Here is a 27,711-nt window from a genome sequence, read left to right as displayed (position 1 = left end):
CATAGGTCGATGCTCAACCACTGAGCCATGCTCATGCAAGTCTTCCTGGCTAACCAACCAGAAAATAGCAGCTGCTTGCAAACCATAGGCTCCCTGTGGGTTTCCTTTTATACATTTGCATTTCCAGGGTCATGTGGATCGTTAACCAATGGCATCTGAGCTTCCCCTCTTCCCGGAGTCTCTGCCAGAGGGAGCCCCCTCCCCAGCTCTCGCAGAGAAGGGCTGAGTAGCAGGCTGGGCCTGAGACCCACAGGGACAGGAGGCACCCACTTGCACCATCAGCTCCAGGCTGCATGGCCATTTGTCTGCAGACGTCCCTGATTGTGGAAGACATGGTGATGACATCCACAGTCACCCTCTAAAGACTCTCCGTCAACTGTTGTCAACATTTAATTATACTCACCTCGTTCTCATTCTCCAATCCAGCCTCTTCAGCGGCTCCCTCGGTGCAAGGGAAAGTTCCCCGGGGCCACCCCGGGAGGGGCCAGGACTCAGGACTTCTCCCTCCATCCTCTTCCTTAAGGGCCGCCCAGCTTCATTCTGAAGGGTTAGGACAGTGGTCGGCAAACTCATTAGTCAACAGAGCCAAATATCAACAGTACAACGATTGAAATTTCTTTTGAGAGCCAAATTTTTTAAACTTAAACTATATAGGTAGGTACATTGTGATTAACTTAATGAGGGTACTCCTAAGCTGGCCTTTGCTAAAAATGTCCTCAGTCTGATTGAGGTACGTTCGCTGAGGTCGACCCCTTCCAACTCTCCCATCCACCCTCGTCTTGTATACTTGTTTCATCTATCTCCTTTCATTCATCCTCTCTATATGTCCACCCCCCACTTCTTTTAATGCCACTTCTTCAAAATAGACTCGCCCAGGCCGAAAATCGACTTCTGCTCATGGGCCACGAAGTTTCAATCGCACTGTACATGCGCGCCCGCACGTGGTATTTTGTGGAAGAGCCACACTCAAGGGGCCAAAGAGCCGCATGTGGCTCACGAGCAGCGGTTTGCCAACCCCTGGGTTAGGAGCATTGTGGGCACATTGCAGGCAAGGCTGGACAGCTCTCCCTCAGCCTCCCAGGTCTGAGCCAGTTTTCCCAGGAGGCGTCAGGGTTCACAAGTGGGGCACAGAATCACCCGGAAGGTCTCAAACTCTACTTGCTGGTCCCTTCCCCCAATGCCCTGGGGACAGAGTTCTCCTGGCCCCACGCCGGCTGCAAATCACTGGTCTAATTTGTTAGGAAAGTGCTTTATTAAGTTTAAATTTAGCAGGCGAGGCTGTGGATAGCCCTATCTCTGTTTCTGAGAAACAGCTGTTTACTATTCTAACCCGGCAGAGGCCTGGCACCCACAGCTGCTCTGCCAGACACCCCTGCCCTGAGCCCACAGCTGCCGGGCTTGGTGCTCAAGTTAGAAGGGGCACACGACCCAGGACTCTGCAGGACCAACGAGGGCAGTTGGGACCTATTTTTGATGATCCCGGGGGATTATTTAAAGGAAATTCCGTGAAGTCCATGTAGCTCTTTAAAAGTATTTGGTTCCGCCCGGCTAGTGTGGCTCAGTGGTTGAGTGTCGACCTATGAACCAGGAGGTCACGGCTCGATTCTGGTCAGGGCACTTGCCAGGGTTTCAGGCTCCATCTCCAGGAGGGGGCGTGCAGGAGGTAGCCGATCAATGATTCTCTCTCATCATTGATGTTTCTATCTCTCTCGCCCTCTCCTTTTCTCTCTGAAATCAATAAAAATATAAAGTATTTGGTTCCACTGCCTGCTTTCATTGTCCCCGGTTCTATCCCTGGATTTCCCTCTGTACGTTTATGCGTCTGGAACTGAACAGCAATGAAACGAAAGCCATTGTGCCAGGGAGATGTTCCCGGCTGGGCGTTCCAGGTGAGCTGCCGGCTGGGTGGTTGGCAGAGTTCCTGCTAATCAGAGAGATCCCTTATTCCGTCATTTCCTCCAGGGGAAATGGGACGTGGCTCACAGCTCCCCAGGCACTGTGGCCAGATTGTTCCCCGAGCTCCCAGAAACTGTCTTGCCCACATGTTGTTCTTTTTTTTTTTTTTAAATATATTTTATTGATTTTTTACAGAGAGGAAGGGAGAGGGATAGAGAATTAGAAACATCGGTGAGAGAGAGACAGCGATCAGCTGCCTCCTGCACACTCCCTACTGGGGATGTGCCCACAACCAAGGTTCATGACCTTGACCGGAATCGAACCTGAGACCCTTGAGTCCGCAGGCCGACGCTCTATCCACTGAGCCAAACCGGTTAGGGCCACACGTTCTTTTTGAAACACTTGCTGCAAGCAATGCCCTCTATTAGACCCCCACCTCTAAGTCACATGCATGGGATGTGACGCTTGGTGTTGGAGTGGGGGCGCTGGACAGTGGGCAAAGGGTCACTGAATCTCTACAGGGACATTGTTGACAATCTGGCCGTGTGACCCATGGCTAAAAGGAGCCTCGGGGGGCCAGAGGGGATGGAAAGTGAAGAGGAGAGGTGCCCGAGCGGGAGATAGCGTAACCTCAGATGACACCCGTAGCCTGTATTATATACGCTGAATGGATGGGGGCCTGAGTGCTCACAATGGAGCAGAGAAAGCCCACGTACCAGAAGGTTTTCCTTTCTCTTTCATTCTTTTTTTTAAATTTATATCTTTTATTGATTTCAGAGAGGAAGGGAGAGGGAGAGGGATGGAAACATCGATGAGAAAGAATCATTGATCTGCCGCCTCCTGCACGCCCCACAATAGGGATCAAGCCAGCAACTTGGGCATGTGCCCTGACTGGGAATCAATCTGTTGACTTATGCCAGCTGGGCTCTTATATGTTATTTTTAAAGTCTATCCTTGAATTACTTTCAGATATTTCCCTTCAATATATTAATGATTGATACAATTTACTAATGATTAATATAGTCAATACATTAATATAACCAATGATTATATGGGCATTCCTAAAATCTGAAAATTCTAACCCTGCCCCTTTGAATTTTTTTTAATTACTAAAATTAAACTTAAAAAATAAACACGTGGGAAAAGCTAATTTCGCTGTAGATACTCAGGCAAACAAAAATCTCATGTATTTGATTTGATTTGATGGAGAGCAGGGTGGCAGTGCATTGTGAATTCCAAAACGCAGCTAAAAATAACAACTATGGTTGAGTAAGACTGCCGGAGATGTTCTAAGAACAGATGAAGAAACTCGATAGCAAATTCCTCTGCAGTTTGCAAATAGACTTGCGAGCTTGGTTGGAAAGTCTGGGTCTTCTGCTCAAGTGTGGAATAACATCTAAATTCATCCCAATCCCGCCTCCGTGGCTTAGTGGTTGGGGAAGTGGTCAGGATTGGTCCTATGAGTAGAGTAACTCTGAATATTTCAAGATGATTGTAATAACATATAAAGAAAAAACCTTGGAGAATATATTGCTGCTCAGATGGCTCAGAAATGTATTTGCCTTCATGAAAGCAGTAAACCATACTTCCTTAAGAAATATGGGCTATGCCCTGACCAGTTTGGCTCAGTGGATAGAGCGTCGGCCTGCGGACTCAGGGGTCCCAGGTTCGATTCGGTTCAAAGGACATGTACCTTGGTTGCGGGCACATCCCCAGTGGGGGGTGTTTGGGAGGCAGCTGATCAATGTTTCTTTTTCATCGATGTTTCTAGCTCTCTATCCCTCTCCCTTTCTCTCTGTAAAAAATTAATAAAATATATTTAAAAAAACCAAAAAACAAAAAAAAAAAACACAACAAGAAATATGGGCTATACTGGGTCTGCAGGAAACTGGACATTCAGGGAAAGGTCTTTCAAGGAGGTGTTATTAGTAGAAAAAGCACTCAAATGGGATTAGAGGACCTGGGGCTCGGGTCCTATCTTAAAAAAAATTTTTTTTTAATTTTTTTTAGTTCAGAGAGGAAGGGAGAGGGAGAGATAGAAACGTCAATGATGAGAATTATGGATTGGCTGCCTCCTGCACGCCCCCCACTGAGGATGGAGCCTGCAACCCTGGCATGTGCCCTGACCAGGAATCAACCATGAGCTCCTGGTTCATAGGTCGACCCTCAACCACTGAGCCACACTGGCCGGGCCAACGGGGTACATTTAAAAGAAAAGAAAGCTCAGTAGTGGCCTCCAACGAGCAGGGAGGCTGGACCAGGCGGTGGCACAGGTACCTGCAATGCATGGTTCTGCTCCTGCATTTGTTTCGACTGCCTGACGCGAGCTACTGGGCGGTCCGCTCCCCCAGGGGCACGCGGGGGCCGGAACCTTCCGACGCCAACCGGGAGCAGAGGCCCAGCCCCTGGGGAGGGTGGCAGCGGGAGTCGGAAGTTCGGTCGACGAAGGCGGGGCTTCGTTGCCAGGAGGCGGAGCCGTCGTTTGCGTTTCCAGGAAGTTTGTCCCCTTTCTCTCGCCGTAGCGCCCGGAACCGGAAGCTTCTCTGAGGCGTGCGCTGGGTTTCCGGTCGCGAGCCGCCCTGGGCTCCATGTGGGAACTGCTGTGACGGGTTTGCGATCCGAGTGCTGCCGAAATCGAGCTCCCGGTGAGTGCGGGCTGGGGGCGGGGGTGGGCCATGCAGGGTACGGCGTCCGCGGGTGTGGAAGTCCGGGAGCCGGACTGAGGGGCCCTGAGCTCCCCGGGGCCGGGCAGCTGCCTGTGGGGGAGGCGTTTGCTGCTCGCAGGCAGGCGGAGGAGACAGCTTGGCTGACGGCCGGCGCGTTTCCTCGCCCGTGTCTCAGGATCCCGCCCGCGGGAGAGATGACGTCCTTAGCCCAGCAGCTCCAGCGCCTCGCCCTCCCGCAGAGCGACCCCAGCCTCCTGTCCAGGGATGAAGTTGCCTCTCTGTTGTTTGACCCCAAGGAAGCGGCCACCATCGACCGGGACACCGCCTTTGCCATCGGTGAGCTCCTGCCCCCTCGAACGCCACGGGGAGCGTTGGCTTTCTGGATGTGGCTGTATTTCCTTGCTTTCTCTCCTGACCTGCCCTCTCCCGGAGCGGATCCTAACTTGTTGATCTCACGTTGTTAGGGAAAGAGAATGACAGGTGCGAGGCGCCTGAGACCTACATACGTGCACAGATGCAACCACAGGGCTAGGGAGGTCGTCTAATGCACAGAGGACGGACAGCCACAAGGGGCCGAGTTATTATTCTTCCTATATAACAAAACCCTAATATGCAAATCGACCGAACCCGAGGACAAGTCTCTATGACACACTGACTATCAGGGGGCAGTCGCTCAATGCAGGAGCGTCTGCTCCCCCCCGCCCCCGGAAATAGGCAATCCTGGGGGGGGGGGTGTGGCAGCGCCAGGCCGCCAGGCAAGGCGGGTGGTGGGTAGGGGGTGATCACCGGCCAGGCCTAGGGACCCTACCCTATATGTTGGGAACAGCCTCTTAGATTTAAAAATTAAAACCTGGCAAGGCTACTCGAACCCTGAAAAGACAGGATGATGCAGCGATGACATGCATGGACTCTGTGGTCAGCCCTGACTCTGACACTTATAACTGTGTGACAAAGCCAGTTACTTAACTTCTCCCTGCTTCAGTTTTTCCACCCATAAGATGGGGGAAATGCTACTACTGCCTCAGAAGGATCATGTTATGAACTACTTTTTATAATCAGGGCAAAAAAATGTAGCTGCCCATACAGCAGCAAGATGCCTTTCACCTGCATGAAAGGTATGGTCACTGGTACATGCAGCATCCCGGATTGGGAGAGGGATGTCCGACGGCCAGTTTAGGCCCGACATACCCCAAGGGGTCCCCGATTGCAAGAGGGAGCAGGCCAGGCTGAAACCCCACCCCCCACACACACACACATACACACACACGAATTTCGTGCACCAGGCCTCTAGTAGCAGATATTAAACAGACACACACAACACAGCCCCTGTAGGAAGTACTTCTTGTTCTCCTAGTTGGTGCAATATTATTCATTCTCTAGTTGAAAATGAGGAATCTGTGTTTGGGACCATGTTACAGGTTGTGCATGCTAAAAGGATTCAGAGTTCTTTGAGGGGTGAGTAAAACTGCGAATGAGGGGTGAGATGCGCCTCCTTGCAAAGGGTCATTAAAGGAACCGTCCTTTTCCCAGGGTGCACCGGCCTGGAGGAGCTCCTCGGCATCGATCCCGCCTTCGAGCAGTTCGAAGCCCCCTTGTTCAGCCAGCTCGCCAAGACCTTGGCGCGCAGCGTGCAGACCAAAGCCGTGAACAAGCAGCTGGATGAGAACATTTCGTTGTTCCTCATTCACTTGTCCCCCTACTTCCTGCTGAAGCCAGCACACAAGTGTCTGGAGTGGCTGATTCACAGGTAGGAAGCGGAATTACAGAAATAATCAGAGGCTGACAACTTTGATCTTAAAAAAAAAAAGTAATGACAGCATGTACCCACTTAAAGCTGAAAAATTAGGTAAGCGAGGGCTTAACGTGATGCCTGGAGATGTGGTGAGATAAGCACAAGGAGGGTGAGATGAGCCGGTCCGTCTGCCGTTAAACTCGTTTTTGTTGACAGTGACACACGGCACAGGACTGCTGAAGGTCTTGAGGTCGCACCTCATCCATTTTGAGGCGCTTGTGTCACTTTGCATTAGCAGTTGTTACTGTGTGTTGGGCAGAGGGGACCACTGAACTTCTTTCTTGCTAAAGTAACAAAGTCAGTGGTTTGGGGAAAAGGGAAATAGCAATCCTCTGAAACACCGTAACTAGGAAAACCGTAATTGAACATTTATACGCCAGGCGCCATGGTGAGTGAGCACTTGGCATGCATTATCTCAGTACTCACAAACATTCCTATGGGGAGACACTTGTCCCCATTTTATAAATGGGAAGACTGAGGCATAGATGGGTTACTAATGTTGCCTAAGTCGCACACCTAGTAAGTTGGATACAAGTTTGTTTCCAAGGTCTGATACTTAATCCTCTTTGGGAGTTGTCTCAGTAAGTTTAGCCAGCTTTATTTTCTCACTTACTAGCATCACCTCACAGCTTATACATCTTTGTTTATTCCCCCTTATATACGTTTTAAGAAAAGAAATACTTCTGTTTCATTCGTTGGAGACATGGTGATAAAGTGACTTCCCTTTAGGAAGCAAGTGAGTCGTGGAGAAAACATAATATTTTCTGGGTCTTCTAATTATCAGAACATTAGACTCATCAGACAAAAAAAGAATCGAGTCTGTAATATTTTCCTGGGCCTTCTAGCATTCAGTTTTCCCAAATAGATCAATTAACTCTAAGGAGCACTTTTGCATTTGAGTCTACATTTACTTATTCATGTTACATTGAGTTCGATACAAAGATGAGTAGGCTGCCCTTGGTTACTGTTTTGAAATAAATGCTACAATGAAGGTGTATGCAGTGTTTGGGGCTTGGAGAACCCCCTGACGTAGTCGAGGAAGGCTTAGTGGGGAGAGTAGTGCCTTGGCTAGCACAAAACCACATATAAAACTAACTAAGAAAAGGCACAGTGGTGTGTTACTCTGAAAGGTACCGGTGGGGTGGAGACACAGTAAGAGGAGTCACTGGCTGGGGGGATTAGGAAGAGCTTGGAAAAAGAGGCATCTGAGCTAGGGTTTGAAGGCCGAAAAGATTTAATGTATGTGACAGAATTAGCGAATCTGTCTTTTGTTACTAGGTTAGAGGGACCAGTACAAAGTTTTGTGAAGTTCATGGACAAGTTCTGTAGGGTTTAATTTGACGATTTTGTTTTTGGTTAGTATTTTGGTTTTAGAATTACGATAATGAGGAAGCTGAGGCAGCTGTGGAAGGTGAACCCTGGAGTGTTGCTGCCTGGTGGCCGGCTGCTTCTCCGTTGGTTTGACTGCAGTGATCCCATGGTTATGTTAATGTTATGATAGGTTAAAACCAAGTTGAGAGAAAGTGAGTGGGATATAGATATTGGCATTGATATTTCATATATTACCACATAGGAATTGGCAGAACCGTGTTGAGTACTTCAGTGCAAAATAGAGGGCTATGGTTAATGCTCTGTATCCTATAATTACGTGATTGTTTTGACTAGTATTCATTCTAAGTATTTTTAGCTCATTGATAATACAATGTGGATGTGTAAGGAAATACGTGCTTGTAAGTTTTGTGTCAATTTCAATTGTTTGCTTTTCCCCCCAGGTTCCACATCCACCTGTATAATCAAGATAGCCTCATAGCTTGTGTTCTCCCGTACCATGAGACAAGAATATTTGTGCGGGTTATACAGCTCCTAAAAATTAATAATCCAAAGCACAAATGGTTCTGGTTGTTGCCAGTTAAGGTATGATTGTTGAATGACACATATCTGTGATCAGTACAAATCTTGATTAAGATGTAGTTTGGAAAAAATGAAGTCATTAGTGCTTCTGAGGGTATTACCTCCATTTTTATTTCCTAACTTCCTGTTTAAATAGCAGCTGGGTTTTATTTATACCGGATACAGGCTGTGCAATTTACATAGAGGGTGGGGCAAAAGTAGGTTTACAGTTGTGAGTACAGGAAACAGAGCTTATTCTTGTGCTATTTATTAATTATTGTATGTTCCATATGAAGCCCCGATTGGTGTGGCTCAGTTGATTTGAGTGTCGGTCATGGGTTCAATTCCCAGTCCGGGCACGTACCCAGGTTGCTGGTTTGATTCCCCAGTCAGTACTCCCTATGGGAGGCAACCAATCCATGTTTCTCTCTCCTTCTTCCTTCCTATAAAAACATAGCCGGGTGAGGATTAAAAGTAACGATCAGTCAGTGGCTGTTCTTTCTGTCTCTGACAGCAATCTGGAGTGCCCTTAGCTAAAGGAACTTTGATTACCCACTGCTACAAAGATCTTGGATTCATGGATTTCATTTGCAGTTTGGTAACAAAATCTGTGAAGGTGAGTAGTATATTGTCTCATGAATGTATAATTCCATTAAACGGTCGCTTGCTCTGAATGGAGAAAACGTATTGGACCTTCCCCAGTAACAGTGGTGGTTGGAGAAAGTTCCTTTTGTAAAAGAACCTCCTGTTTAGGAGTGTGAACAGTGGGTTGGCCTTTCATTATAAAAGGTGTTTTTCTACAAAAGTTATTTCTTGCCAAGTTCTATTTATAATGATTGTGGAAACAGTTTAAAGAGACAGTCTAAAAATGTCAGGAAGGCTGTTCAGTCAGCCTTGTCACTTTTAATTGAACCATGGAATCTATGCATTTATTTAATGTTGCAGATGGTAAAAATTAAAATGTCAGCCTGAGGGAGCTGAAGAGAGCTGTACATGTTTTTATACTTTTATTAAACTTGGCCTTTCACTCCTTAAATGTGTTTTGTTTGTGCTTTTGTTCCAGGTTTTTGCTGAGTATCCTGGGAGTTCGGCTCAGTTGAGGGTTCTCTTAACTTTTTATGCTTCTACCATCGTGTCTGCCTTGGTGACTGCTGAGAACATAACGGACAATATAGTTGCTAAGCTATTTCCATATGTCCAAAAGGTCGGCCCTGCTCAAGTGTAGAGCAGATTATTTTGTACTTGAAGGGATGTTCTTGCTTTTAAATGTTTAACTTGGACATAAATGTTCTAAAATAGACAGTTTCGGATGGTTGATGAGATTTAATTTTTAGGTAAAAAGATGACTTTTTTATGGTCTTAAAAACCAGAGTAGGATCTTAATTAGGGCTTTTTTTTAAAAAATATATTTTATTGATTTTTTACAGAGAGGAAGGGAGAGGGATAGAGAGTTAGAAACATCAATCAGCTGCCTCCTGCACAACCCCCACTGGGGACATGCCCGCAACCAAGGTACATGCCCTTGACCGGAATCAAACCCGGGACTCTTCAGTCCGCAGGTGGACGCTCTATCTACTGAGCCAAACCGGTTAGGGCTTAATTAGGGCTTCTTAAAAAATAAATGTTGGATATTTGGCCTTGCCAGTGTTTCCCAGATATGTATGTTCCATCTTTTTTTTTTCTTTTTCTTTTTTTTTTTTTTAGTGTAAAAAAACATAAATTTATTCTTTCAAAGTTCTGGTGGTTAGAAGTGTGAAATCAGGGTGTTGGCAGGGTTTGCTCCTGCTGGAAGCTCTGAAGGAGAATTGCAGGCCTCTCCCAGCTTCCAGCGTTACTGGCAGCCCTGGTGTCCCCTGCCTCGTGGCAGCATAACTCCAGTTTCTGCCCCTCCTCACACAGTGGTCTTCCCTCCTATGTCTCTCCTCTTAGTAGTCATGTTACCTCACTGGGAAGAGAACAGGTTAGCGAATCTTTATGGCACAGGCTCTCACTGTGTTTACACTGATTCCCGCTTCTCAGTGTCTCTGCTTCGCAGTAGCCTTGGTGCCACCGTCCCAGCCCCTGGAGGTACTGCTTTCACTTCCCACCTTGTCCCAAGATCATTGTCTTCGCTCAGATGCCGTTTCTGGTTGAAGTCTCCCTTTCAGGGGTGGGAATTTGCATATAAAGAAGAGCTCCTTGGCTCCTAGCAGGATGGTGGCGGGTGCTCCAGTGGGAGACCCTCTGTGATCCTCCTCTCTTCTGAGAGGCTGATCTTCTGTGTGTCCCTCAGGAAAGGGGTCAGCATCTTGATTTTTCACTCCTGAGGGGTGTGCATTAGGTAGTATTAATCTCCAGTTTATGGCATTTCTAATTTGTCAAGGTCAAGTGACATTTTAAGTAGACTAAAATAATATATAGTTCATTATTTTTCCTTATATTTTAAAAAATATTTAGGGATTGAAATCATCTTTACCAGATTACAGAGCTGCAACGTATATGATAATATGTCAGATTTCTGTGAAAGTGACCATGGAAGATACCGTCGTCAATTCATTGGCCTCACAGATCATCAAAACATTGACGAAAACCCCCTCTTTGATTAAGGAGGGCCTGGGTTGCCTGATAGTGCTGCTGCAGAGGCAGAAGCCAGAGAGTCTGGGGAAAAAGTACGTACCCTTGAATTGAGAAATGATAATTAGACGTTATTTTGACGTTATTTTAAATCTGTTTTTTTTTTTTTATAGATAAATTGCTATTTGTTGTGTAACTTGTTAAGTCAACGCCTTATGTTCTTGTTTCTTCAAAGGCCATTTCCTCACCTGTGCAGTGTTCCTGATCTTATTACAACACTGCATGGGATTTCTGAAACATACGACATCAGTCCTCTTCTGCGGTACATGCTTCCGCATCTGGTCGTCTCCATCATTAATCACGTGACAGGTACGTGGTTTCCATTTTTTGTATCAGAACGTGTTTTCTAATATTTAATTCTCTTCAAATAGGAGCCATGCCTGTGCTCAGACCTTTTCTTTTTAAATAGATTTTTATTAATTTCAGAGAGGCAGGGAGCGGAAGAGATAGAAACATCAGTGATGAGAGAGAATCATTTATTAACTGCCTCCTGCACGCCCCCTACTGGAGATGGGGCCTGAAACCCGGGCATGTGCCTTGACTGAAAATTGAAGCGGGACCTCCTGATTCATAGGGTCAACAGTCAACCACTGAGCCATGCCAACCCGGCTAATTGTTTTATTTTTTTATTATTAGTTGTTGTTCATCTTTTTCTGTGCCTAACTTATAAATTAAACTTTATCACAGTATGTTTGTATAGAAAAAAAGTTGAATATATAGTGTTCGGTACCATCCAAGGTTTCAGGCATCCACTGGGAGTCTTCAGACATAGTCTCCATGGAAGGTTTAATGAGATCTAGGTTCAGGTCCCAACTTCAACTATTTGTAATGAGATCTGGAGAAAGACGATATTTTTTGGATTTCTGTTTCATTAAAGAGCTAGGCATGATCATCCTTTTTATAAAAGTACCTAGAACTTCAGATAAAGGATAAATGAGGGTAGTTTAGATGCAGAAATGCTTTGAAAAATATAAATGACAAAATATGTGAAAGACAATTTTGAAAATGGATTTTTAAAATACCCCAAAAAAGTGAGTTTTAGTGTACATGTTTTAAAGTTATTCCTGTAGGAAAGTTTCTGCTCTAAGTGAATATAATAGTATAAGCATGCAAAAATCATTTCCCCAGTCAGTTTTAACTTGTCATATATATTAAGGAGAAGAAACTGAAGGGATGGATGGTCAAATCTACAGGAAACACTTGGAAGCTATACTTACACACATATCACTGAAGAACAACTTAGACCATTTGTTGGCTAGGTAAGTGGTTATTTCTAACATGCTTTGGTTTGTATTTTCATAAGTATTTAGTCCAGTAATTGTGACAACAGAAAAAGTAATTTCTCTTGCTTATCTTTAGTGCTTATACCTGATCATGAAAAGTTAATAGTTAACCTAAATTTGGGTTATAGCTTCATGTAAATTGTATCTGTTTAGTTTCCTAAACATAAAGGGACTAAAATGCCTGAAACAATTGGTATTCAGTAGCTATCACCTAGAACGGGGTGGGCAAACTTTTTGACTCGAGGGCCACAGTGGGTTCTTAAACTGGACCGGAGGGCCGGAAGAAAAGCATGGATGGAGTGTTTGTGTGAACTAATATAAATTCAAAGTAAACATCATTACATAAAAGGGTACGGTCTTTTTTTTTTAGTTTTAGTTTTATTCATTTCAAACGGGCCGTATCCGGCCCACGGGCCGTAGTTTGCCCATGGCTGACCTAGAAGCTTCCTATTAAGGATTGGTATCAAGTGAAAGTTATTTCTTCCTTTTCTGTAAAAATAGTTCAGTTTCCCATTTCTTTTCTTGCTTAAAGGGCAGCTTGATACAGTGCAAAGAATGTAGGCATAGCGATGAGATATGGACTTGAACCCTGCCCCTGTCCTTCCCAGGAGAGAAGGGTAGGCAGTTCTGGAGGCCAGGCTGCCCAGATCTAGGTTTGCCCTTGTGTGACATGGGCCCCGTGTCCACGTGCTGGGGTGTCCTCATTCCTGCTCTTGCTCCCAGCACTGGCTTGTGAATGGAAGGGGAGTGTGCACGTAAAGTCGTTGGGAGCTTGGGCTCTGGAATCACACTGGGAGCTCATCTTTGAAAGGAGCAGTGGGGCTCACCAGGGCAGCGGCTGTGTCTGGTCTTGTTTGACATCAGGCAGGTTATAGGGCTTATAGCCCTAGTGTTGTATCTGTGAAATAAGTAGTTTTCTACCTGGAGGTGATGAGAATTAGAGATAATATTCCTAAACCACCTAGGACATGGTAGGTACTCACACAGTAACTCTCACGTCTGCTAATCCTTTCTTTGTTTTGCAGCCTTCTTTTTGAAGAGTATATTTCATATAATTCACAGGAAGAAATCGATCCTAATAAAGCATCTTTGCTTAATGAACAGTTTCTTCCACTTATCAGACTTTTAGAAAGCAAGTAAGTTGTGTGTCTTCATGCCTCTTGTTTTGTTAATGTGTGCCTCTTGCTTCATTTTAATATAGTAAATGAGTTGTAAAGAGCCTGTCTTTTTTTTCCCCCTTCAGGAAGGGACAGTATAGGATTTAAATATATTTCAAATATTAGAGGATAATTTTTTTGAGAGACTTTTTTTGTTGTAGTAAATCACAGGAACTAATTTGATCGATATCACTTGGTTTTACATATTCTAGCTGTTAAAGTTTTAGTCTCAATCGGTAATTTTAAAACTTTCATTTATGTCTTTGATACATACAGGGTACGTGCGGTTCATAACTTTGTATAATTTTTTATATGAATTAACTCTTTGAATTTCTTCTCAGATATCCTAGAACGTTAGATGTTGTCTTAGAGGAACACCTAAAGCAAATTACAGACCTGAAAAAACAAGAACTTTTTCACCAATTTATCTCTCTTTCTACAAGTGGAGGGAAGTACCAGGTGAGTTTTTCTTCAGAGGAATTGAGGCAGTTCGGGCTATATCTGTGTGAGTATTTGAAGAACCTAGGAGGAAATGGGCTATTTCACTCCTCTCTTTGGAGTGTTTTATGGAGAGATGAGATTTTACAGTTTTGCCTAGTTATTGAGGTAAGGCTGTGAGGCAGGGATTGAATACCAGGAGAAAAGTACCGGACTTGAACTGAATGTGGTACTTATTTCAGGAAACTTAGTGTTTGGAAATTCTATATTTGATGCTCAGTAGTAGTCACCACAGGGTGGCCTCACTCAGGTTGTAGTGTCCTGCCCTTTCCCCTCTGTCTGCACTTCCCATGTGGCTCAGTCACCCAGGGAGGCGAAGTCATTGATCAGAAAAAAGGAGGTGGACTTACTTCATGATCATGTTAGAACTTCACAAGTTTTCTGGTGATTCAGCCTAAATCTTTATACCGGAAGTTAAACATTTAAGCAGCTCTTATAATTAGCCTTGAAAATAAATATTATCAAGAGACACCATTGTTGGTTTTTCTCCCTCATAATTAGACTTTCATCTTTCATTTTTAAATCTTAGCTTGGTATACAGATTTCTTTAGTCCGATTACATAAGTGAAGTAGGTTGTTACTAATTTGAGTGTTATTATTGTATCAGTTAGAGGAATTGCATCTGTCTTCAGTGATCAGTTTAATTTTCATTAAGGTGTTAATATAATAACTTACCTCAGGTGTTTTTCACTTTGGAATCTATAATAATAAAAGTGTAATATGCTAATTAGACCAGACATCCTTCTGGATGTCCTTCCATCCTTCCTGATGAAGCTGGGGCTTCGAGGGAATCCTGGGTCCCGGGTGCCAGAAGGAAGCTGGTGCTGGCAGCCGGGGGAAGGAAGGCCTACTCTTGCACGAGTTTCATGCATCAGACCTCTAGTCATATATATAAAGTACACAAAATTACTTCATTGAGTTCCTAAGTTAAACCTACATTTAGACACAAGCATACAGGAAATCATAGCATTAACAACACACATTTTTTCATCTGTTAAAAGCCATACCATGTTCTGGAGACAAAGGTTTTGCTTTCCTTTTTGGTTTCTAAAATTGGACAGTCATTACTGAGTGCGTGGGGCAGTTCGGGGTGGTTTTCTCTGGTTTTTATTCTTGATCCTATGCTGCTAGGATTTAGTGGTGAATCATTTGGTAATTGTGATGAATCCTTTAGTTTTTAGCAGATTCCAATACCTCCTTGATGCTCAGTCTGAATCACCCACTTGCCCCTGTGAGACTTCTGGCCGTTAATCATCTGAAAAATATCATGAAAACATCAAAGGTTGGTGTCAAATAGCTTTCTTTTGTGATGTTTTTATCCTTATGGTGAACTCATCTCAAAAGGCCTTTTCGAGATTGCCTGGTTCAAGGCCAGTGTGCCCAGGGTGTTTGCGTTTGCATTCAGGGCAGAGCCTGTTGTCCATGACTGTGTTCTGGAGCGCTTTCCACAAACCCAGCCTCCTTTCTGATGTAAGTCTTACAAGGTTTTAGCAACAACTAAATTTTTTTTTTTCTCTTGCTCAGGAGAGTATCGATGAGTCTTTCATAAAAGAAGCTATTTTAACCCGATTAGGTGATGATAGTATAGACGTCGTGTTGTCGGCAATAAGTGCTTTTGAGGTGAGTGAATTTGTTGTTCATTGAAATGCACATTTTTTTGGTAAATATTTTCCTGCCCTTCTCACGTGATTCTCTGCTGTAGGCAGGAATATATTTGAAAATTATTCTTCCATTGTAAATTTGTTCTCTCGAGAGCACAGACGTAAGCCTGGTTGGGGAGAGCTCATGAGAGTAATGAGATTGCACTTCGTGAATTTTACCTTGGGGTTATGGGAGATTGGCTCGTGAATCCACTTTTGAGAAATGGCTCTCATAGAATTTTAAAATTACCCTAGGATTCCTGGGAGATAAATGATTTGTAATTCATTATTTTTTGAAGTTCATTTAATAAGCACCATATGTACTTGAAGCAAGTAAAAATTTATTCAGGATATTTCTTTCCCTAGATTTTCAAGAGCCACTTTAGTCCAGAAGTGACTGTTTCAAACCTTCTGAATCTCTTTCAAAGAGCAGAACTTTCAAAAAATAGGGCATGGTATGTATTCCTTTCTCCTCATACACTTTTGAATTGGTGAAATTCTTTTCTGTCTTTTTTTAATATATTTTTATTGATTTCAGAGAAGTAGGGACAGGGAAGGAGAGATAGAAACATCAGTGATGAGAGAGAATCATTGGCTGCCTCCTGCATGCCCCCTACTGGGGATCGGGCCCACAACCTGGGCATGTGCCCTGAGTGGGAATGGAACTGTGACCTCTGGTTCATGCGTTGATGCTCAACCGCTAAGCTCCTTAGAAAAAGAGAACGTATTTGCAGGGTTTTGTATTCATTGTATTTAATTCTTAGCACGTAGTATGTGTTCAGAGAATTTTTGAACTCATGAATGAATTTCTGATTTCTATTGGAGATAAGATATATATATTGTGAAAAGTTTTATGTTATATTAACCTAATGTGATTTCTCCAAAAAAAAAAAAAAAAAAAAAGAGGCTTGACCGTTAGTATAAAATTACTGTCCCAAATAATTCCTTTATTAGCATGGATTTTAAGTGATCATCCTGGTGTTTTCGAATGATGTATTTTATGTGGAGACGAGGATGTCACTGGAGCTGGAACAATGTCATGATTTTTTGCTGAATTGAAGTCTCTAAGGCAGGGGTCCTCAAACTACAGCCCGCGGGCCACACGCAAATACAAATATTGTATTTGTTCCCGTTTTGTTTTTTTACTTCAAAATAAGATATGTGCAGTGTGCATAGGAATTTGTTCATAGTTTTTTTTTTAAACTATAGTCTGGCCCTCCAACGGCCTGAGGGACAGTGAACTGGCCCCTGTTTAAAAAGTTTGAGGACCCCTGCTCTAAGGTGTCTCTGAGCCAAACGTGCTTTTATATGTTTTAGGCATGAGGTCCTTAAGGTGGCAGCAGACATACTGATTAAAGAAGAGACGCTGAGTGGAAACGATGAGTTGGCAAACCAGGTGGTGGTGCATCTGCTTCCATTCATGGTCATTGACAGTGATGACCTGGAGTCGGCCGAGACGAAGCTCGCTATTTATTTATCCAAGTCAGGAATTTGCTCTCTGCACCCTGTGCTGAGAGGCTGGAAAGCAGGTGAGAAATTCAGTCGCTTTTTAGAAAAAATGAACAGATAACACTTTAAAAAGAAGATAAGTACAATTAAAAATTGGCTATACTTGTTATTTGAAATCACGTTTATTGTATGCCAGCAAAATTAAAAAATTTTTGCTGAGATAAAATATATACAATGAGAAAGAAACTGACTCACAAATTCAGAATTGTGTAAAAGGAAAATAAAAAGCAAACCTTTCATAGGAAAATTGTAAAATTTTTCCTTAGGCTCCTTACTCTATATGATTCTTTAGGTGAGTGTTGGTGGCATAAGGGCCCTGTGTTTAAATTTTTTTTTTTTTTTTTTACAGCTCTTGAAAATGTGATTAAAAGTACAAAATCTGGCAAACTAATTGGTGTAGCAAATCAGAAGATGATTGAGTTGTTGGCTGACAATATAAATTCAGGGGATCCTTCTTCGGTGTTAAAGCTGGTATGTCTGCTGTTGAAGTTCATCGCCCAGATTTCATTCTTGTAATCTTATTTGATTTTCCGTATTTGCTTTACTGGATTCTTCTTTTTTAATAGTAACTTTTGCATTCTTGAGTAATTTGTTTTGCTCTAGACATATATAGTGTTGTATCGTATATTCTGCAGATTGTTAAAAATCCTTAACATTTCATTAATTTATTTCATTGTGATTCCATATTGGACCAGAAAGAATAATATATACTTTTTCACTTCCTTTTTCCCCTCTCATTTAAAATATTAAAGTTATATTTTTGTTAAAATAGCAAAATATCTAAAGGAGGAGAACATTTCTTTTGATGTAGAAAATATACCTTTGTAAAGGTATTTGGGTTTGTGATTTAAAAACATTTATCCAATTGGCAAGTATAGTTATGTTCATTATAATTTCTGAAATTTATTATTTTTTTAATTACTTAGAAATTAGTACTTACTACTTTTTTCACGCTTTATATTTGTCATCTGACTTGAAATGCAAAACACAATACCTAGGTAGGCCTTAGGGAGAGAAAATTGGCGCAAACCAAGAGCGACCAGTAATGGACCCTGTCTGTTTTTGAAGGTGGAGGATTTAATCAGCGTTGGGGAAAAGGAGTCCTTTAGCCTGAAGCAGAAAGTGACTTTTCACTTGGTCATGGCGGTGCTTGTCTCTTGCTGTTCATCTTCAAAAGGAACTCACTTTCCATTTGCGATAAGAGTCTTCAGTTTGTTGCAGAAAAAAATAAAGAAGCTGGAAAGTGTCATGACTGCAGTGGTAAGGAGGCGCCGTGCCTGGGAAGCTGTGTGATGAGTGGAGCGGCAAGTGGCCTGGCCATTAGGAGGCCCAGGTGCTGGCTGCTCGGGGCTGGAGAGAATGTGGAGCAGCCTTGGTAGAAATAGAGAGTGGATCCAGTGCTTTCTTCCTTTTGCCGAAAATTCTAGATTTCAGGGTCGCAGTGTTGTGTCTGTGTCATCTTTACTGGGTAGTTAATTGGTTAAGCTGCACCGGACTTCCTTTAGTGGTGGTGAATTAACTGCATGTGTCTGTGCTTGAACAAAAGACTCCTGGTGCTCCGTTTACTGAAAATAGACCTTCTGTGTTATAGCTCTCACAGTCCTACTACTGTCTCTGAGTGTTCCTAAGTTACTAGTTTATATCTTTACTTAGTACGACATCTTGAGGTAATAGATTGTTTCTTTTGATATCTGCCCTAGACTGCAAGCCTCCAGCGTGCTTGGGTCTGGGGTGACCCTGTGCATTCCTACAGTGCTTGCTAGAACATTTTGGAACGGTTTGAGGCCTTGCCCTGCTGCATCCGGAGCAAGGTTATAGAAATTTCAGACAGTCGCCAAAAACAAAAACAAAAAGCAAATAAAAACAAAGCTCAAAACAACAACAAAAATAAATAATATCTTCCCTATATAATAGTATTTTGTTAATTGTCCTCCAAACGAATTACATCTTTTTCACATTGACAGATACCCTTAGGATTTTGTAAGTTCTGGTCATGGCCACAGATAGCTGAAGTTATGTAAACTGTAAAGGAATAAATCTTTACGTTTGAAAAAGTTAGCCCAGGCAGGCTCTTTTTAACTTCTTCGTTATCTTTTGTAAAAGTGCTGTGGCCTGGACTGGATTTGTTCTCAGTGCAAAAGGGTGGACAAATTGAATGTTTTCGATATATGTAGGGACGGTGATTTTCTGTTTCATATTTAATCCCCTTCCTGAGAGTCATGAGCACCTTCTGGCCGTGGCAGCACATTGAGCCAAGAATTCACTGACGACTGTATCATGTCAGTCTGGCTTTGGACTGTTTTTGTCCAAGTTACTACTCTGCATGCGCCCGTATGCAGCCTTTTGTCATTTTCCTGCCTCCTTTTGGCATGTACAGTATAATTCCTAAAGACCGTAGCAGTTTGCTACTTGTTTAGAATCACCTGCAGGGATGGAGATATTACCATGTATCGTCTTCAGGTTGGCAGTAAAAATGTGAAAGGAGAACAGTCCATTTACACATCTCCTGGAAATGCAACTCCTCTTTCTGTTTAGAGAGGTGCCATCTCATAAACACAATTGATATGGACCACGTTTGTTTTTAGAGGTGGCACTTTAAGAAAATGTAGGTAAAGTGAGGCCATGGTTAACACATTTCTGTCTTGTGAACATTTAGACCTCTTTAAAAACCTGATTCAAGTTATTCTCACCTAAATTCACATACAGACCGAAGTTCCCATATTATTCAGCCGCATACATCACTGCAGGCCGCCTGTGGGCCTCTTTGAATCTGCGCTGTCTTTGTGTCTTGCCATTTCAGGAAGTGCCCCCGGAATGGCATGCTGAGCTGGTGCTGGACAGAGGGGTGCCAGTGCAGCTGTGGGCACATTACATCCAGCAGGTCCGCACTGCCCAGAGGATTGCCGTGGAGGACTCGGTGTTACTCCTGTTTTCGCTGAAAAACTTTATTCATGCACTGAAGGCGCCTAAATCCTTCCCTAAAGGTAGGACAAGGTGGGAATCTTTTGAATGTGATACCCTGGGGAACGGAATTCTTGAATCCACGACTGGGCTTGTGTTGAGTGAAAAGTCCCAGCAGCGTTCACATAAGTCACACACGGTCTCTTTCGTCACGTACGTGTAGGTGGCGTGTGGTGGAACCCTGACCGCCTGGAGGAAGACGGCAGAGACTACCTGCGCTTGCTCGTCGGGCTCTTCGAGATCATGCTCAGTGGGGCCGACAGCGCACACTTCAGGGTGCTGATGAAGCTGTTCATGAAGGTGCGAGCCTCCTCTCTCTCAGGCATTCTCTTCCCTTTCGAGTAATGCAGATGTTCTAGTTATGACCGTTTTGAGTGAAAGTGAAAGTAGACTTTTAAACAGCAAAGAGCATTTGATGGTAAACACTGGCCTTGCCAAGCAGCGCTGTGATCAGGGCCCCAGTCAGGAGGATTGACCGAGACTGACATTCCGCCTGCGGTGGGTGAGGCCTGGTCACGTGTAATCAGTCTGCTTGGTGGGCTCATGCCATTGCCCACGAGAAATTGACGTTCAGAGAGGTGATTGAGTGTATTCAGAGTCACTCAGGGAAGAAGCTTCGTCACAGCACCAGTGACCTCCGTGCTGCCTGGGCCAGAGGTCAGTGCTCTGTTCTCGTCTGCCTGCCTCCTGAGCAGCGCTTGGCACAGTGGACAGTGTTCGCTCCGTCTTCCCAGGACTTCCTGGCACCACTCTTCGCGCTTTTCTGCTTAGAGTACTCGGTCGGTTTTTTGTTTGTTAAATGTGTTCAAGTGCAAGCTATAGCGAGTCCTCTGAATATCAGTCCTCTGAATTTATTTGCATACTTCCCAGTTTGCTAAACTACCAAGTGTAGAATAAGTAAGGGGAAGTGGCTAGACAAAGCAAAATACTGTAATAAAGCATTTTTTTTTTTCTATAATTGTACACTAAGGAAAGGGACAAGGAACCAACCTATATTAAGTAAAATTTAAACTTCACTGTTTTGTGTTTTTAATTTAGGTACATCTAGAAGATGTTTCTCAGTTATTCAAGTTCCTTTCTGTTGTATGGACCTATGAGTCTAGCCTTTCAAATCCACTGAGCTGCCGCGTGAAGACAGCGCTACAGACTCAGGCCCTGTACATGGGCTGTGCAGTGCTGGCCTCGCAGAAGCCCCAGAGCAAAGCCCAGCTGGCCTCCATGTCCTCCCCAGGTACTCCCGGGGCGTTGTCACGTCCTGTTGTGGCTGCTCTTCAGCCTTCTCTGTGGGTGGTCCATGTGGGTTGTCGTTTGGAGAATTCCTTCTTTATAGATTTTTGCATGTTACCCCACCCCCCTCAACTAAATAAGCTATCTGTTTACTTCTAAGTATTGCTTTTAAGTTACAAAGGTCAATTGCAAAATCTCACTAAAACAAATTATAGAAGTGATAGGTGATGAATCCAAACCATCATAATATAATTCAGTATTGAACTAAAATTTCTGCATTGAAAAGTGAAGTCAGCCCTAGCTGGTGTTGCTCAGTGGATAGAGCATCGGCCTGCGGACTGAAGGTCCCGGGTTCAATTCCGGCAAAGGGCAAGTAAAGTCACAATAAACATCAATTCAGGACAAAATCTTTGTAAAGCACGATGCACTAATGGGTGACTTCCTCCACACAATCGTAGAAGGATGTGTGTACAGGGGTGTTTGCAGCGGTTTTAATGCAAAAAGTCTAGAAATCTAAACTTTCTCCAGTGAGGTACTAGTTTTAAACATACGGAAAATCAGGGAAGACTTGTACAATTTAAAAAGAATGATTTAATTTAGTTTTGTGTGGAAAACACTCCCAGAATGTTTTGAGGTGCGACAGCAGTTCCTGCAGAACAGTGTATCTACACTGTGCTCTCATTTGTGTACTTTCCAAAGAATTTACCAGCACCTAACATTTTTCTAGAATACCAGATACAGTGAATGGTCTTTGGAGAGGGCGTGTGAGTTGGGAGTAAAACTTCTCATCATGTACTCTGGGGTAGTACTATTTAAATTTTATACCGTTTTCTGTCTTTAAGTTGTTATTTACATTTTTTCCCTTTGGTTTCAGTAGTGGCATCTCTTCTCCTTAACCTGGGGAGCCCCATAAAGGAAGTCCGGAGGGCGGCCGTTCACTGTCTGCAGGCCCTTGGGGGCGTGGCCTCCCAGTTCCACCTGGTGATAGAGCACGTGACTCCCAAAGCAGAGGAGGTCACCTCAGATGCCTCCTACGTCATCCAGGTAGCTCATCCGCACAGGAGGCTGCGTGTGCGCGCACCTTGTGTCCACCTGAGTGATTTCCTCGTTCTTGACTTGCTTTGTAAGGATTTTGAGTTTAGTCTCTGAACTTAGAAACTGATGTGTCAATATTTGCACATCTTCCTCCCCCATGTTTTAAAGATAGCTGCTAGAAGACAAGTGCCTGGATTTTGAGAGTAAGCTAAGGGGCACCAGTGTCTTTTCCTGTTAAGGTTTCAGGGGACATGAAAAATGACCCTCCATAATTAGTACATTTAACCTTTATACTTCCTTAACTCTTCTTTATCCCATTTTCTTTTTGGTTCCCTAGGATTTGGCTACTTTATTTGAGGAACTGCAGAGAGAGAAAAAACTGAAAACTCACCAGAAGCTGTCTGAAACTTTGAAAAACCTGCTTTACTGTGTATCTAGTTGCCCATCTTATGTTGCAAAAGATCTGCTGAAAGTGCTTCAGGGGGTCAACAGTGAGGTGAGTGCAGTGAGTGGGCCGGATGCCATGGGGTGTCACGGCAGGTCACCGTAACACGCCTGCACCGGCGAGGCCGGCAGAGTCACATGCACGCCTTCAGAATGAACATTTTCTTACTAATTTGGGGAGAGAAGCATCATGGCGGAGAAAAATACATAGGAAACCAAAAGCACATATTGGTGCGTTTCTTCCCGTTTTAAAATGGTGTGTTATCTAATCACCGACTTGATTTTAAATGAGCTTTAAAATCACATGGGGAAACCACTGGAAAAAATCCAGTGCTGCAGAAAATCTTGGGTTGGGTCTGTGCTTCCGGTGAAAATCCTCCGCGAGGTGAAATATTCAGACATTCCAAACCATTTGCTCACTTTTTAAAGTTGTACACTTTCCGGGTGGAAATCCACAGCTTTCATTATGTTGTCAAGGAAACCTGTGGTACAGAAGTGGGTTCCAGGGCCTTGCTGATGTGACGGGTGTGCTGCTCTCGCCACTCCCTCGTCCTCGTGTCCAAGTGCCTGTGCTCCCCCAGCTCCGGGCTGGCTGCAGGTGGAGACGTACTAACGGGTGGAATAGTACATCTGACTGTGTTTTCCTGGTGGGAGCAAACATGGCATTTATCAGCTCTGTGTCATCCTGGGTGTAGTTTAAACAGGAATTGACCATCTTACTCTATAAAGAACCAAGTAGTGAAAATTTAGGCCCTGCAGGGCATACAGTCTCATACAGCTGCTCAGCTATGCCTTCTGTGGCAGTGGTGGCGGAGACAGTATGTGAGCAGATGGGCCCAGAAGCCATATTTTGCTGGCATTAGTTAAAGCCTTCACGTACATAATTTGCATTAATATTAATTATACCATGCTGGAAACACTTAGGGCAGTGATGGCGAACCTATGACACGCGAATTCATTTTTTTGGTTGATTTTTCTTTGTTAAATGGCATTTAAATATGTACAATAAATATCAAAAATATAAGTCTTTGTTTTACTATGGTTGCAAATATCAAAAAATTTCTATATGTGACACGGCACCAGAGTTAAGTTAGGGTTTTTCAAAATGCTGACACGCCGAGCTCAAAAGGTTCGCCATCACTGACTTAGGGAAAGGTGCAGTGTTTTAGAAAAAGCTAAAATTGATGTTTATAATCTAAAACTTCAGTTTCGTTTGTATCTCCTGTTTTCAGAAAGTCTTGGGGCACTCAGGTTTCTCCATTGCTCCCTGAAGGGTAGAGCTTTTTGACCATTCATTGTAGACTAAGCTATAGAAGGGACCTGAATACTTAATTGGGGTAACAGTCATCCCATGTCCCAGAGGGCATCATTATTGGGGGGTTTTCTCCAGGCTAAGCTCCCAGTCTTCAACAGGATGTCTTTGCAGATCTTTGTTAAAGAAAACATGTACCAGTGTGGTAACTGTTTACTTTCCACACTTCAGATGGTGCTTGCTCAGCTATTGCCTATGGCTGAGCAACTGCTAGAAAAGATCCACAAGGAGCCCTCGGCTGTCCTGAAAGACGAGACCACTGTTTTGCATCTCATTTTGGGAAAATATAATGAATATTCAGCTTCTCTGTTACATAAGGACCCAAAGAGTTTAGATATATTCATAAAAGCTGTGTACACCACGGAGGAACTTTTTACGGGCATGCCATCCGTTCAGATTACAGCCCTCGAAAAGGTCAGTGGCTTCTTTCAGAAACGAAAGCACATTCAAGCTTTTAAAAATGTGTGATGTTTTACTTGGAGAAGATGAAGTAGACTGGACATGTTTTAAAGGAATATGATTTGTTTGACCCACTTTGCAAAACAATGATGTACATGGGTCATTAAAAAATACTGCATTTTAACTGTCAAAATTGGGAACAATTTTACATTTGTAAGAGAATAATGTAAAGAATGTTTTAGCCCTGACCGGTTTGGCTCAGTGGATAGAGCGTCGGCCTGTGGACTGAAAGGGTCACAGGTTCGATTCCAGTCAAGGGCATGTACCTTGGTTGCGGGCACATCCTCAGTAGGGGGTGTGCAGGAGGCAACTGATCGATGTTTCTCTCACATCGATGTTTCTAACTATCCCTCTCCCTTCCTCTCTGTAAAAAAAAAAATCAATAAAATATATTTTTTTTAAAAAAGAATGTTTTAGGGATTCAAGTTCGTTCATTGAACTCAATGACCTTTTTTTTTTTTTTAACCTCCTTTAGATCACAAAGCCATTTTTTGCTGCTATATCAGATGAAAAAGTTCAGCAGAAGCTTTTGTGCACATTGTTTGATTTACTGGTGAACTGTAAAAATTCCCATTGTGCTCAGACTGTTAGCAGTGTTTTTAAAGGGGTAAGTTGTTCGTTAATGTTTGTTCTCTTCCAAGTAACACCATGTTGAAGGATCCTCCGTGTACAGTGCTTTTAGGAAGTCCAATGTTACCGTTAACAAAATCCACAGAAAAGGCAGTCATAGAGAAGTGCTAAATCAGAATTAGAAATCTTCACTGTTGTTTTTAGTGTCTGAAATATTTATGGTTTTAACCAGGTAGCAAGTGTATGTTAGTTGGAGTTTATTGGTTGTTAGAGAGGATCTGCCTGTTGGAATGGGTGGTGGCCTGGTGTTCACCTAGGAACAGCTCATTCTGCCTAACGTCGATGTTGTCTAATGATGCGTGTGGAGTGACGTTGAGAGCTTGCGTGTTGGTTTGTGTGTCCACTGAGACCCCGCATACATCAGAATAAGCACTAATTACCCTGTTGTTGGAAGTCACGTGCGCAGAGGGTAAGAGCCTGGGAAGCCCTAGTGTCTGCGCTCAGCATTCCCAGAAATTACCGTGTATTTACTCAGATTTCTAAGGCAAATTAAGTGAAACAAATTAAGGTACAGAGCAGTGTGTGTCATATGCTCCTGTTTGTTTTATTCGTGCCATCTTTACACAGCTGTCAGTATACGGGAAATTTTCAAAGGAATACGTAAGAGTCATTAGTGGTGTTTGCCTTGACGTTTGGCGTGGGCTCCAGAGTCATACGGAGACATAAAAGTGAACAGAAATGTTCATTGCATTGCTTTCAGTCAATGTTCACTGCTTTAATTTTACCCCGTGAGGTATGGCATCAACATTTTTTCATGTTTCAGATTTCCGTCAACGCTGAGCAAGTCAGGATAGAACTGGAGCCACCAGATAAAACCAAGTCCCTGGGCACAATTCAGCAAACAAGAAGGCAGAAGATGCAGCAGAAGTAAGCTGTGCCTGCAAGGAGCATGCTGCTCCAGGCCTTGAATGTGACAAACCGTTGTGATTTTTCCGTACCCTCAATTTGGCATAATCAGCTGTGTTTATTCTTAGCACTAATAGTACTTGCTTTTCCAACTTTTTGTCTCATCTGTTTCCCAGGAAATCACAAGATCTAGAATCTGTTCAGGACGTTGGCGGTTCTTACTGGCAAAGAGTAACCCTCATCCTGGAATTGCTGCAGCACAAAAAGAAGCTCAAAAACCCTCAGATACTGATCCCAACTCTCTTCAACCTGCTGTCCAGGTAACGGTCCTGCCTTTGGTGCAGGAGAGAAGGGGATTCTGATTCCTCCTCATCTTACTTTACTTCCCACTCTTCTTTCTCTTGCTTCGCTGGTCTGTAAAGTAGAGCAAGTTAAGAACTGTTGTAGAAAGACCAAAAGAATGGTTTAGGATCCATTGCCAGTGCCCACACTGACCTTCATCCTGGGCTGTGTAGTAGGTGGCCACCTGCCTTGCAGTCCATTTTCTCCTTTCAGTGCCGTGTCCCCGGGGCAGCATTGCTTGTACAGTGGGGCCTTGACTTACGAGTGTCCCGACTAACGAGTTTTTCGAGATACGAGCCGTCTCTCGGCCGATTTTTTGCTTTGAGTTGCGAGTTAAAATTTGGGTTACGAGCCAGCTTCAGATACCCCACCGCTAGTTGGTGCAGCGAACATCACAGTGAATGCCACAACATCAGCCCAGCATCACGTGTCTCACTCGTTCACTTCTTGATTTGACATACGAGTAATTTGAGTTACGAGCTCCGTCACGGAACGAATTAAACTCGTAAGTCAAAGCCCCACTGTATTTAAAGATACAAGGCCACACCCACTCTATATTTTAGGTGTAAATTATTAGATAGAGAGCCATAGCGAGTGCCATTGAATTGTGGGTGTGTTCTTTCATCTGAAAGGCAAATCAGTTCTAAGATTCTACACAGGAATGTGTAGAATGGAAAGTGCAGTAGGGAGGAGAGGTAATTTGACATAAGCACCTGCCTGTATGAGAAAGAAGTTAGAATTCGAAATCTTCCAGCCTGTGTATAGACTTGATGTTTAATGTTACCGTCTTAGTCATTCCTTATTGAATATGTGTGCTGGACAGTGGTCATGGTGTGTCACTGACTGACATGATTCAGCTCTCACATCCCGTCCTCTTCCGGATCCTGCAGGTGCTTAGAGCCTTTGCCTCTGGAGCAGGGGAACATGGAGTACACCAAACAGCTAATTCTCAGCTGTTTGCTCAACATCTGCCAAAAGCTCTCTCCAGACGGCGGCAAAATACCAAAAGGTATGTGTGTGCTTCGTTGGAGGAGAAGGTGGGAGATTGTCCACCTCAGGTAGGACCGCGCCTGCCACCCATAGCTTGTGTACCTCTCCCCACCGCAGACATTCTGGATGAGGAGAAGTTCAATGTGGAGTTGATCGTGCAGTGCATCCGCGTCTCAGAGATGCCGCAGACCCACCACCACGCCCTCCTACTTCTGGGGACTGTGGCCGGGATATTTCCTGTAAGTACGAGTGGCATGGGGCTTCCGCAGGTATTCCCCGTGTTTCCGTCTTCCCTGGACAGGCTAGCGGGTGCCAAGTGGTGTCTTGTGGGTTTTGCATGTCCCTAATGACTAATGAGGTTGAGCATCTTTCCATGGGTGTACGGATGTTTGTTTACCTTTGGAGAAATGTCTTTTTAAATCCTTGGCACATTTTAAAACTGAGTTTTTTCTCTTACTGCTGAGGTGTAATGAATCATTGATATTTGATTTGTTTAAAATAGAAAGTGTTGAAAAATGTCT

The 27,711-nt window shown here is 43.7% G+C and overlaps 1 protein-coding gene and 1 non-coding gene across 3 annotated transcripts in view; both read left to right on the top strand.

The window, feature by feature from the left end:
* The first annotated feature begins 4,472 nt into the window (after positions 1-4,472).
* Positions 4,473-27,711, top strand: part of HEATR1 (HEAT repeat containing 1) — a 35,735-nt gene continuing 12,496 nt past the window's right edge. The window contains exons 1-28 of one of the 2 annotated variants that reach the window (XM_070401348.1): positions 4,473-4,541; positions 4,738-4,898; positions 6,093-6,309; positions 8,127-8,268; positions 8,759-8,860; positions 9,308-9,448; positions 10,681-10,892; positions 11,033-11,166; positions 12,014-12,116; positions 13,166-13,276; positions 13,639-13,756; positions 14,970-15,077; positions 15,320-15,415; positions 15,802-15,890; positions 16,753-16,964; positions 17,294-17,415; positions 18,013-18,204; positions 19,823-19,928; positions 20,069-20,205; positions 20,944-21,136; positions 22,007-22,176; positions 22,505-22,663; positions 24,095-24,337; positions 24,858-24,989; positions 25,776-25,879; positions 26,035-26,178; positions 27,091-27,209; positions 27,308-27,429. In XM_070401348.1, coding sequence (XP_070257449.1) covers positions 4,757-4,898; positions 6,093-6,309; positions 8,127-8,268; positions 8,759-8,860; positions 9,308-9,448; positions 10,681-10,892; positions 11,033-11,166; positions 12,014-12,116; positions 13,166-13,276; positions 13,639-13,756; positions 14,970-15,077; positions 15,320-15,415; positions 15,802-15,890; positions 16,753-16,964; positions 17,294-17,415; positions 18,013-18,204; positions 19,823-19,928; positions 20,069-20,205; positions 20,944-21,136; positions 22,007-22,176; positions 22,505-22,663; positions 24,095-24,337; positions 24,858-24,989; positions 25,776-25,879; positions 26,035-26,178; positions 27,091-27,209; positions 27,308-27,429 — 3,870 coding nt within the window. In that variant the 5' untranslated portion in view covers positions 4,473-4,541; positions 4,738-4,756. Of the gene's footprint in view, positions 4,542-4,737; positions 4,899-6,092; positions 6,310-8,126; positions 8,269-8,758; positions 8,861-9,307; positions 9,449-10,680; positions 10,893-11,032; positions 11,167-12,013; positions 12,117-13,165; positions 13,277-13,638; positions 13,757-14,969; positions 15,078-15,319; positions 15,416-15,801; positions 15,891-16,752; positions 16,965-17,293; positions 17,416-18,012; positions 18,205-19,744; positions 19,929-20,068; positions 20,206-20,943; positions 21,137-22,006; positions 22,177-22,504; positions 22,664-24,094; positions 24,338-24,857; positions 24,990-25,775; positions 25,880-26,034; positions 26,179-27,090; positions 27,210-27,307; positions 27,430-27,711 lie in introns of both variants that reach the window. The other variant, XM_070401347.1, reaches the window with a different exon arrangement.
* LOC138999397 (small nucleolar RNA SNORA9) lies at positions 18,646-18,777 on the top strand. Its single transcript, XR_011469387.1, has one exon. It is a non-coding gene; the product is annotated as a small nucleolar RNA SNORA9 (small nucleolar RNA).

This window comes from Myotis yumanensis, unplaced genomic scaffold (assembly GCF_028538775.1).
Source record: "Myotis yumanensis isolate MYYU_CA2020_CCGP unplaced genomic scaffold, mMyoYum1.0.hap1 SCAF_22, whole genome shotgun sequence".
In the NCBI taxonomy this organism is placed as follows: Eukaryota; Metazoa; Chordata; class Mammalia; order Chiroptera; family Vespertilionidae; genus Myotis; species Myotis yumanensis.
This window is presented reverse-complemented; position numbering and strand designations above follow the sequence as displayed.